Consider the following 12,676-nt stretch of genomic DNA (forward strand, 5'->3'; position numbering starts at 1 on the left):
TCCCTTTAAACATGAATTACTCTTAATAGGTAACATTAATGTATTTTCATATAGGTTATTAAAACTTGCAAGAAGATGGGCATTAAGACAGTTGCCGTCCATAGCGATGTCGATGCTAGTTCTGTAAGTATATTGAATCAGGACCTTATTTTGGGTCAAATAGGAAAAAAGTGAAAGATGTAGGGTTTTTTCCCTTGGTCTGAAAAGGTACACAATTAAAAAAAAAAAACCTATTTAATTACTCACTCCTGTATTAAGCAAAATGGGAGCATCATACTGTCTTCAACATGTGTCTTAACTATTTTATTTTCAAGGCTTAAAAAGCCTAGAATAGAATAAAAATATGGTAGACTGATTCTGGTCACCAAGTACATATAAGTGGAATACCAGAAAATTAAATTCAAAGATGAGTGAAATGTTTATGCAGTATTGCCTTAGGAGAGCACTTTCCCTGCAGCTTAAGTCCAGCGTCTGAAAGACTGGTAAACGAAAATGGCTAGGAGTTCCCCTTGTGGCTCAGTGGGTTAAGGACCTGATGCTGTCTCTGAGGATGTGGGTTCGATCCCTGGCCTCACTCAGTGGGTTAAGAGCTCCCACGTTGCTGCAACATGCAGCGTAGGTGGCAGATGTGGCTCGGATCTGGCCTTGCAGTGACTATGGCATAGGCCAGCAGTTGCAGCTCCAATTAGACCCCTAGCCCAGGGACTTCCATATGCCGCAGGTGCAGCTGTAAAAAAAAAAAAGATAGGCTAGTGGTAATTGGACATGAAGAAAAGAAGGTATAGCGTAAAGCAGTGAATGACATAATTATATTGGGGATTTTTAGCACAACAGGCATTTTTTAGCAGTAACAAAGTATCAGTGAGTAGAAAAAAAATCCCATGGGAAAAGTATATAAATTATTGGAACTTTATGGAATGAAGTATAAGTAATTGTACTTTAATATAAGTTACTGTTTTTCATTCTTTCACACTACTTTTGGTAATAGGACCTATTGATAATGTCAACTTTCATTATATAGTAATTTTTTTTTTTTTTAGGGCCACACCCGCAGCATTTGGAAGTTCCCAGGCTGGCAGTCAAACTGGAGCTGCACCTACCAGCCTATGCCATAGCCATAGCAACGTAGGATCCTAGCTGCATCTGCGACCTACGCCACAGCTCATGGCAACACCAGATACTTAACCCACCGAGCAAGGCCAGGGACTGAACCTGCATCCTAGTTGGGTTCGTTAACCACTGAGCCACGATAGCAGCTCCCAGCCATGGCTGTTGCAATGCCTGATCCTTAACCTGCTGCACCATATGGGAATTCCACAAGGACTTTTTATTTTGTCTTTTTAGGGCCACACCCACGGCATATGGAAGTTCCCAGGCTTCGGGTTGGGGCTGAATCGGAGCTACAGCTGCCAGCTTACACCACAGCCACAGCAACATGCCAGATCTGAGCCATATCTGTGACCTACACCATAGCTTGTGGCAACGCTGGATCCTTTAACCCACTGAGCCAGGCCAGGGATCAAACCCACATCCTTATGGATACTAGTTGGGTTCTTAACCTGCTGAGCCACAACAGGAATTCCTCCACTAGGACATTTTAAATGGGAAGGTGAGTCATAGCTCATTAGTTTGGTGAATAGTGGGAACAAATAATTTGAGAATTTAGAGATTGTTGTATGTCCTTCTCAAAATATACGTTCGATGGCTTTATTTTCTTTTATGATGTAAAAATACTTTATATATGTATGTGTGTTTTCAAGTAAAAAGACTAGTCAAGGGGTTCCTGTCATGCCTCAGTGAAAACAAATATGACTAGTATCCATGAGGATGCAGGTTCAATCCCTGGCCTTGCTCAGTGCTTTAAGGATCCGGAGTTGCCGTGAGCTGTGGTGTAGGTTGCAGATGTGGCTGGATCCCGCGTTGCTGTTGCTGTGGCTGTGGCGTAGGCCAGTGGCTACAGCTCTGATTCAATCCCCAGCCTGGGAACCTCCATGCGCTGAAAGTGCTGCCTTAAGAAGACCAAAAAAAAAAAAAAAAGACACCCTTTCCATAAGACATACCAAAATAGTATAGTGTTAAATTTGTTTCTCACCTTTAGGGTTAGGGTTTTGATTTTTTAAAAATGGGATTAAATGATTCTGTACTTCAACTGTCAACTTTATTTCCTGTTTTGACTTGAATTGAACTTATCCATGTTTTGTTGCTTTGTCTGTGCGTAGTAACATTGGGCTTAAATGAGAAATACCTGCTATTTACTGCATTAACACCAAAACCTAGAATCAGGGATGTAGTCATTGCAGCTCACGTCTTGGCCAGGCAGCCTGCTGTTTGAAGTATGATTCCTGGGGGGTATTGTAGTCCTACCCTTAGGATTCAGTAATGAGATGGAGTGGGGTTTCCTGTGAGCACTCTGCGATGATTGACAGTGAGGTGGGGAGAGTCATCACTTCGCATGCCTACCCTTGATATTATTTCCCTGCTGTCTGGGGAGGTACCGAGGACAAATAGGACTTGGTGATATCTATGTAATTAGTGTATGTTGGTTCCAGCTGAACAAACTGAAGGGTAATGATCAGGTAAATGGGGATGGAATACATTAATGTAGGCTGAGGTATAAAAGGCCTTAGGGAAAACCTTATACAAATTTTATGGGGTTGTTGGACTTTCTTTTATTTATATTAATGTATCTTCATATCTATTTATTTATATCTTTTTAGACTATCTTCAGTTTTATCCTAAAGTTGAAGGCAATTTAAGGGTTAAAACCTCAAGCCTTTACCTGTTGTCATTCACATGATTTACTCTTCACTATGTTTTTCAACCTTTTTTTATTGGGAAAGGAGTTAAAGTTCTTAATTTTGAAAAACTTATTTACAAAATCTGCTAATGGACTTACTTGCAGTTAATGAAATTATTCATCCTCAAATAAGAATAAATGACCAGAGTTAGGTTTGTAAAACTTTTTGGGGGTGATAGCTGAAAAATCGGGTGACCTCTTACTGTATGTATATGTGCAGCTGAGATGGTATATTTAAATAACATTTTCTTCAATTGCTTTTACTAGTACAGAACGTTTTAAGGTGATGACTGCCATGGTCCATGTTTCCTAGTTGGTCTTAATTAGGTTGGAAACCTTCCCAGTCTTTTAGATGCAATAGAAAACCTATAGGATCCTTAATTCATTCATGCAAAAACTACTTCTAGTTGTGATTGTTCAAAATGAAGTTTTCTTATCACCACCATAAAGTTCCATGGCAAAGCCCCTGATAGTGACTGTAAAACTGCATTTAATGAGAAGGAAGGAATTGGTTTCATTAATGTGATTATGGACCTTGGAGTTCTGGTAATTAGGTAATTAAAGGGTTTTTAAATGGTATACTTGTTTTAAAACTTGCTGTTGCTCACTTTTCTCGTAAAACTTGGCTTTCAGTAACCTTTTTGGATTAAGAATACAATGTATTTACCAATGCATATTTAAAACTAGACTTTTCAGTGAAGGACAAAATAATCAGAAGAAGAAAGCATTCGAGATGGTGTGGCATTTCTTTTTTTCCTCTCTTTTTTGCTTTTATTGTCTTTGGAAAAACATTTTGCAGAAACATTGTACTATATCCATTTAAAATGCTTTGATTGTCTTTGGCTTGGCTAAATGACTTTCTCTACATTTTTGGGTAAAATGGAATAGAAGAGGATTCCTGGTAGGAATTTGTTCACATTAATATGGCTCATCAGGGACATTATATTTAATTGCAGTTCCTGCAGAAGAGTAGCAGGAGGCTGAAGAGAATTATTTAGCATTAGCAATGGCTCGTCTGGGAGTTGTGCACTAATCAAGGAGCTTGAGTGTTAGCAGTGGGGATGATGGGAATTATGACGATTATGACATGTAAGCATGTCTGTGTGCAAAGTGGACAGGCAATGAGTTAATCAAGAAGTATATTAAATGGCTCCCATGCTGATTCATTATTATCCACCATAGAGCCTGTCAGGTTGTGTATTTAAGAAATACAATTATTCCTGAATTCAATACGTATTAAATTCAGCCACCATTCTTTGCTTTTCTCTAAAATAATCGCAAACTACCTACTACTACATATAAAAATAGAAAAAGTATCAACCCTGCTGACTGTGTGATTGTGTATTAAAATATAATATCTCATTTTTTAAAATGCTTTAGAGTGAAACTTTAATTTCGGATTCATTTAAAATGTTGTCGGCTTTGCCTTTTCATATGTTTGTTGTAAATACTCTTTGGCTTATTTTCTACCACATTAAGAATTTAAGTTCAAAATCAGGTTTTATGTATTTTTATTTTTCAAGATGAAAAACAGTTTATTTCAGGAAGACATTAATATTTAACACATGAAGCTAATCATTAGACGTAAGACAAATCAAAGCATTAATCTTTCCCACCATCAAAATGTTCCGAAATCGGGGGTAAGTGTGGTGGTGGTAGAAATCTTTGCTCTAGTGGGTGGTCTCTTTGTGCCAGGTAGACCCATTCTGTGCCCAGCATGGTTAGAGCCATCTGTCATGAAACTGTTGGCTAGAAATGCTAGAAATGTACACATTTTGGGGAAATGGAAGTAATAAATTGAACGCCTTTTAGAAAATAAATTGAAATGCAGCCTAAGTCCATGAGTGAACTGGATTCTATCTATAGCCAAATTTATAGAGTTACTGTACAGATGAACACAGGCATTTTTTCTTCTTTGAATCGTAAGTACTGGCAAATTCAATAAAACTTTCTACCAAACTGTGACCTTCATGTATTCACTTAATGAAAGCAGTACTGTGGGTACCACTCAGAGTGTTAACCTGCGGATGGTTGTCATTGAAATCCTTTCCCTGTGGAGTCAGTATGTTGCTGGTCAGCTGCATCAGAAGTCAAGTTTGCAACCAAGACCCTCCTTTGGGTGCTGTGAACTCGGCAGGTTAAGTTGTCCAAACCCGCCGCTGCCGAGTCAAAGGTCAATCAATCATTCCAGTGAGGAAGGACTATGACTCTTTGGCAGCAAGGCAGAAATTACATTAGGACAAGGAAAAAGAGGATTTATATCGATATTTTTGTGTCTGAATTATTTTATTCATATATATGTTTGTATACTTGCTGTTTATTAAAAACATTCCAGCTTTTCATCTCTAGAAAGTGACTTGCAAAAATTTTCCTTTGTAAATTGGAAAAGGGCATCCCTAAGTCCTTAATTTTTGTTAATAAGGGCTTTATCCTTTTACCGATACTAAAATTTTATTTATTTATTTTTTTGTCTTTTGTCTTTTTAGGGCTGCACCTGTGGCATATGGAGGTTCTCAGGCTAGGGGTCTAATCAGAGCTGGTGCTGCTGGTGGCCCACACCACAGCCACGGCAACGCCAGATCCGAGCCGCGTCTGCGACCTACACCACAGCTCACCACAATGCTGGATCCTTAACCCCCTGAGCAAGGCCAGGGATTGAACCCACAACCTCATGGTTCCCAGTCGGATTTGTTTCCGCTGCACCACGACGGTAACTCCGATACTAAAATTTTAATTTAAGAAGAAAACACAGTGAAGTATTGTGAATTTACTTTTTGTATGTTTAAAAATTCCTAGTGAATTTAAATAGTGTGGTTTGAAAAAGGACATTATATGTTTCAATGGAATTAGTACCGCTGGTATGAAAAAATGCCTAAATCATGAATTAAGTTATTCTAAACAATTTATTTTAAAAAGTTTAGAAGTTCTGTAGTCTGATTCAAAAAGCATACATTAAAGATTTGAAATATATGGAGCTCCCGTTGTTCACAGTGGAAACAAATCTGACTAGGAACCCTGAGGTTGTGGGTTTGATCCCTGGCCTCACTCAGTGGGTTAAGGATCCGGCATTGCCGTGAGCTGTGGTGTAGGTTGCAGACGCAGCTCGGATCTGGCGTTGCTGCGGCTCTGGCATAGGCCGGCAGCTACAGCTCCTATTAGACCCCTAGCCTGGGAACCTCCATATGCTGAGAGTACGGCCCTAAAAAGACAAAAGACGAAAAACAAACAAACAAAAAAACATACAAACAAGTTCATTACACATGGTGGTAAGTGTTATGAAAGAAACTAACCAGTTGCTTAAAGAATATAATGGTGGTCAGGGGAATTCTTTCTGGGGAGTAGAATGTAAGGCGAGATCTGATAGATGAGAGCTATTGTCTAGGCAGTCAGCTAGGCAGGTGAGATGAGACAGCGTGTGCAAAGGTCCTGAGCCAATCCAGTGGATTGGTTCCTAATCTGAATCAGCACTGCTTAGCTTGCCTTGGTATTCATCTACTAGCTTTTTATCTCCAGCAATATGACCCTTCTTGGGACAGCTTCTTTTGCTACTTGCTGCTGCTCTTTCTCAGCTTTCACAGTGGCAACTGCCAGTTTGGAGTAGCAAAGGGAGGAATCTAGGAAAGTTACATGGCTGCCTGAAGGAGGAAGATGACAGTAATAGATTTGTATCTGATATCCTTATTTAAGTTGAAGCCTGTCCTAAGAAAGAAAGTCTCCAATTCAGATAAATTCTGTTATTGCCATCTTCAGTCACGCATCCATTCAGAATGTTTATTGCAAAGCATGGTCTGGATACCAGCGGTGGGGTGTGGTCTGTTAATGGAGGCTTGTAGGCTTGGGACAGTGGGCACAAACCTTGTCTTTCTATGTGGGAGGTAGTCCAGATAAAACTGATACAAATAGTAGTTTTAAATGTCTTATTTTGTAAATGACTATATAGTGCCTTCCGAGTCTTACTGTGACTTAATCATATATTAGTTGAGTTTCCAGGTCTATAATGTATTTCCCAAATATTACTAAAATAAAAGATATTTTAGTAAAAGGAAATTTATAATTAAATATAGCAAAGTGAACTCTTCCATTAAGTATTATTAGAGTCCTGTGCTACTTAATGAAACTCAGCAGGGATTTTTTACATAGGGAAGAGCAATTTCAAAACTATACAAACCTTTTTTTTTTTTTTTTTTTCTTTAAGGTTCCACCACCTGTGGCTTATGCAAGTTCCCCAGCTAGGGGTCAGGTCGGAGCTATAGCTGCTGGCCTACAGCAACACCAGTTCTGAGCCGCTCCTGCAACTTACGCTGCAGCTTGTGGCAACGCTGGATCCTCAACCCACTCAGTGAGTCAGGGATCGAACCGAATCCTTTTGGATACTAGCTGGTTCTTAACCTGCTCAGCCACAGTGGGAACTCCTATATAAACCTCTTTGTGAAGGGTTTCATGGAATCTTTTTCCTTTTGATAAGAAAATTTTCTACATATACCTTATTGTTTCTAAATACTTTATTTTTAAAGAGCAGTTCTAGGTGCACAGCAAAATTGAGGAGATAGTATAGAGATTCCCCATATACCCCTCCCTCCACAATGCACAACCTCCTCGCGATCAACGTCCACCATCCGAGTGGTGCATATATTGCAGCTGATGAACGTACACTGACATATCATGATTATCCAGGGTCCGTAGTTTACCTTAGCGTTCACTCTTGGTGTTGTGCATTCATAGATTTATGCAAATATGAAATGACACGGATCCATCGTTAAGAGTATGGTACAGGGTGTTTCACCGCCCTAAACATCCTCTGGGCTCTGCCGAGTCATCCCTTGCTATCCTCCCAACCCCCAACAACCACTGTTCTTTTTACTGACTCCATAGTTTTGCCTTTTCCGAGATGTCATAGAATTGAAATTGTACAGCATGTCGCTTCTTCGGATTGGCTTCTTTTACCTATAATAGTATGCATTTAAGATTTTTGTATATGTCTTTTTAGAGTTCGATAGTTCATTTCTTTTTAGTGCTGAATAGATTACTGCAGTTTATTCATTCACCTACTGAAGGACATCTCGTTTGCTTTCGGCAGTTATGAATGAAGCTGTTATAAACATCCAGCGTAGGGTTTCTGTGTGGTTATGGGAGTTGATTTCTGGACTGTATGGTAAAAGTGTGTTGAGTTTTGTAACAAATCGTACTGTCTTTTAAAGTGGCTGTACCATTTTGCAGTCCTAGGAGTACTGAATGAGACTTCCTCTTGCTCCATATCCTCCTCAGCGTTAGATCTTGTCACTGTTCTGGATTTTGGTCATTCCAATAGCTGTGTAATGGTGTCTTGTTTTATTAAGCTTTTTCCTGATAATGTGGTGTGAGCATCTTTTCAAGTGCTTGTTTGCTATCTGTATATCTTCTTTGGAGGTGTTTGTTAAGGTCTTGGGCTCTTTTTTTTTTTTTTTAATTGGCCTGTTTGTTTTCTTATTGGTGAGTTTGAATTATTTGTGTATTTTGGATAATAGTTCTTTATCAGATGTCTTTTATATATATTTTCTTTCAGTCTGTGGCTTGTCTTCCAATTCTTCTGACATTGTCTTTTGCAGAGAAGTTATTAATTTTAATGAAGTCTAACTTGCTCTTTCTTTCATGGACTGTGCCTTTGGTATCTAAAAAACCATTGATATATCCAAGGTCATTTAGATTTTTCTCCTTCGTTATCTTCTAGGAGTTTTGTAGTTTTATGTTTGACATTTAGGTCTGTGAACCATTTTGAGCTAACTTTTTTTTTGGTGGGAGGGGCTGCACCTGCAACATATGGAAGATCCCAGGCCAGGGATCTAATCTGAGCCACAGCTGCAGCCGTGCCACATCCTTACCCTGCTGCATCAGGCCTGGGATTGAACCTTTGCCACTGCAAAGACAGTGCTGGATCCTTAACCTATGGCAGCACAGGGAGAACTCCCATGAGCTAATTTTTGTTAACAGTGTAAGATCTGTGTTTAGATTACTATTTTTTTGTGCATGGATGTTCAGTTATTCCAGCACCATTTTGGAAAAGGCTATCTTTGCTTCATGTTACTATGTTTTTCTTTTGTCAGAGATAAATTGACTCTGTTTTTGGGGGTCTATTTCTGGGCCTTCAATTCTGTTCCATTGATATATTATTTATTCCTTTGCCGGTACCACACTGTCTTGCTTATTATTAGCTTTATTCAATCTTTTTTTTTTTTGGTCTTTTTTTGCTATTTCTTGGGCCGCTCCCGCGGCATATGGAGGTTCCCAGGCTAGGGGTCGAATCGTTGCTGTAGCCTCTGGCCTACGCCAGAGCCACAGCAACTCGGGATCCGAGCCGCGTCTGCAACCTACACCACAGCTCACGGCAACGCCAGATCATTAACCCACTGAGCAAGGGCAGGGACCGAACCCGCAACCTCATGGTTCCTAGTCAGATTCGTTAACCACTGCGCCACGACAGGAACTCCAGCTTTATTAAATCTTGATGTCGAGTAGTGTTAATACTCCAACTTTGTTCTTCTTCAGTATAGTGTTGGCTCTTATGGGTCTTTTGCCTCTCATATAAGCTCTGGAATAGGTTTGTTGATATCCAGAAAATAACTTGATAGGATTTTGATTTCACTGAATTTATAGGTTGAGTTGGGAAGAACTGACAACTCCTAAACCAGGGGCCAAACCCCAAGACTAACTTCTTTAAGAACCCCTTTCCCTTGGTGTACCACAGGTGTAAGTCTTTTAAAACTGAGTATTAATAAAATTTTCCACTCTTTCAAAAAATATTGTCTTAACAATATTGAGTTTTTTCCGTGGAGATAGATGCTCTTTCCATTTATTTAGTTCTTTGATTTCGTCAGAGTTTTGAGGTTTTCCTTGTGCAGATCTTATACATATTTTGTTAGATCTGTCCCTAAGCATTTCATTTTTGGGGGGTGCTAATAAAAATGGTATTGTTTCAAATTTCAAATTCTACTTGTTTTTGTTGGTATATAGCAAAACAAATTGAATTTTCGATATTGTATCTGCAACCTTGCTGTTAGATAAACATGTCATCTGTGAACAAAGATAGTTTTATATCTTCTTGCCCAATCTGTGTACTTTTTATTTCCTTTCTTGTCTTATTGCATTGGCTGGGACTCCAGCATGAAGTTGAAAAGCAGTGGTAAGGAAATTCCCTTGTGGCACAATGGGTTAAGGATCCTTTGTTGTCACTGCAGTGGCTCAGGTTTCTTCTGTGGTATGAGTTTGATTCCTGGCCCAGCAATTTCCTCATGCTGTGGGTGCAGCCAGAAAAAAAAGAAAAAAAGAAAGAAAGAAAAGAAAAAAAAAGGGAAAAAGAAAGCAGTGGTAAGAGGGAACCCTTGCCTGGTTCTTAATCTTTTGGAAATATTTAGTTTCTCATTAGTAAATGTGATATTAATATATGTTTTTTGTAGAAGGTCTTTATCAATTTAAGAAAGACCACTCTGTTTCTGGTTAACTGAGAGTTTTTATTAAGAATGGGTGTTGGATTTTGCCAAACACTTTTTCTGTTTTTATTGATATGATCATGTGGTTTTTCTTTTTAGCTTGTTGATACGATGGATTACATTAATTGATTTTTGAATGTTGAATGTCTTGCATGCCTAGAACAGATCCCATTTGGTGTGGGGTATAATTTTTTAATACATCGTTGGATTCAATTTACTAGTATTTTATTGAGGGTTTTTGCATCTATGTTCATGAGAGAAAACTGAAAACTGTAGTTTTCTTGTAATGTTTTGATGTTAAGGTAATGCTGACCTTGTGGAATGAATTAGGACATATTTCCTCTGATTCTGTCCTCTAAAAGAGGTTGTGCAGAATTGGTGTATAATATTCTCCTTAAATGTTTGATAGACTTCTCTAGTGAACTCATGTGGGCCTGGTGCTTTCTGTTTTGGAAGGTTATTAATTATTGATCTAATTTCCTTAGTAGATATAGGCCTGCTTAGAATATTTCTTTTTTTTAAATCATGAATAATTTTCCTGAATCAGTTGACATGATCATGTGTTTTTTTTTTTTTTTGGATTGCAGTATAATAGTTTACATTGAGTAACTGATTTTTAAATATTAAACCAATCTTGCATTCTGGGCACAAGCCTTGTTTCATTGTGGTGTGTTACTCTTAGAAAAAGAATAAAAAACTGATAATCAGGTACTTCTGATCACTTAAAACCCATTAAAATCAACCTCTAAACATCTTTAGGGAAATCTTTTTCTCATTGTACCAAACAATTGTTTCCAACTTGACAGCCAGTGTTCCTCAAGTCTTACCTTTAGATTGGATTTGTTAATATTTTATTATTAATTTTTTCATCATTGGTTTGAGGGATCTTTGCCTGCAATTTTCTCTTTGTGTTTCTATCTTTGGTATCAGGACAATGCTGGCTTTGTAAAATGAACTGGGAAATACCCTTTTCATCTCTTTTCTTTCTTTTTTTTTTTTTTTTTGTCTTTTTGCTCTTTCTTGGGCCGCTCCTGCGGCATATGGAGGTTCCCAGGCTAGGGGTCGAATCGGAGCTGTAGCCACCGGCCTACGCCAGAGCCACAGCAACACGGGATCCGAGCCGCATCTGCGACCTACACACCACAGCTCACGGCAACGCCGGATCGTTAACCCACTGAGCAAGGTCAGGGACCGAACCCGAAACCTCATGGTTCCTAGTCGGATTCGTTAACCACTGCGCCACGACGGGAACTCCTCATCTCTTTCTGAATGAGCATATATAGAATTGGTTTTCTTTCTAAATTTTTTTTTTTTTTTGGTCTTTTTGCTATTTCTTTGGGCCGCTCCCGCGGCATATGGAGGTTCCCAGGCTAGGGGTCGAATCGGAGCTGTAGCCACCGGCCTACGCCAGAGCCACAGCAACTTTTTTTTTTTTTTTTTTTGAAGGGTCTCACCAGTGGCATATGGAAGTTCTCAGGCTCTAGGGGTTGAATCAGAGCTGTAGCCGCCGGCCTATACCACAGCCACAGCAATGCCAGATCCAAGCCACAGATCCAAGCAACCTATACCACAGCTCATGGCAATGCCAGAGCCTTTGACCCACTGAGCGAGGCAAGGGATCAAACCCACAACCTCATGGTTCCTAGTTGGATTATTTCCGCTGTGCCACAACAGGAACTCCCTGTTTCTTCTTTAAATTTGGTAGAATTCGCCAGTAAAATCAACTGAGCCTGGAGATTTCTTCTTCAGAAGATTTTAAGCTATTAATTCAATTTCTTCAATAGTTATAGGAGTATTTAGATATCTATTTCATGTTGAATGTGTTTTCTTAGTTTGTTGTTTTTGAGGAATTTGTGTATTTCATCTAAGTTGGCCAATTTATATGCATGGAATTGTTCTTGAAATGTCTTCATTATTTGATGTCTGCATAGTCTAGTGATAATCCCTCCTTCATTTCTGTTGTGGTAAGAACTTGTATGTCCTTTTTTTCCTTTGTTAGTCTTACTCGAGGTTTATTCATTTTATTGATATTTTTGAAGAACTAGCTTTATGTTTGATTTTTGCTATTATGTTTCTCCTTTCAGTTTCCTTGCTATCTGTTCTTTTTTTTTTTTTTTTTGTCTTTTTAGGGCGGAACTCGCAGTATATGGAGGGAGGTTCCAGGCTAGGGGTTGAATTGGAGCTGCAGCTGCCGGTCTACACCACAGCCGTAGCAATGCCAGATTCAAGCCATGTCTGCGACTTATACCACAGCTCACGGCAAAGCCAGGTCCTTAACCCACTGAGCAAGGCCAGGGATCATACCTGCATCCTCATGGATCCATGTCAGATTCATTTCCAATGAGCCATGACGAGAAGTCCTGATAACTGTTCTTTATTATTTTCTTCTTACTACTTGCTTCAGGTTTTTTCTCTT

The 12,676-nt window shown here is 39.1% G+C and overlaps 1 protein-coding gene across 2 annotated transcripts in view; it reads left to right on the forward strand.

The window, feature by feature from the left end:
* The window catches only part of PCCA (propionyl-CoA carboxylase subunit alpha), a 363,296-nt gene that overhangs the window by 22,338 nt on the left and 328,282 nt on the right, over window positions 1–12,676 (forward strand). Inside the window, exon 4 of one of the 2 annotated variants that reach the window (XM_047756486.1) lies at window positions 55–123. The exons of the other annotated variant lie outside the window; for it this stretch is intronic. Within the exon in view, the coding sequence (XP_047612442.1) occupies window positions 55–123 (69 nt within the window). The remainder of the gene's footprint in view (window positions 1–54; window positions 124–12,676) is intronic. 2 annotated transcript variants of the gene reach the window in all.

Source organism: Phacochoerus africanus, chromosome 13 (genome assembly GCF_016906955.1).
Source record: "Phacochoerus africanus isolate WHEZ1 chromosome 13, ROS_Pafr_v1, whole genome shotgun sequence".
Classification (NCBI taxonomy): Eukaryota; Metazoa; Chordata; class Mammalia; order Artiodactyla; family Suidae; genus Phacochoerus; species Phacochoerus africanus.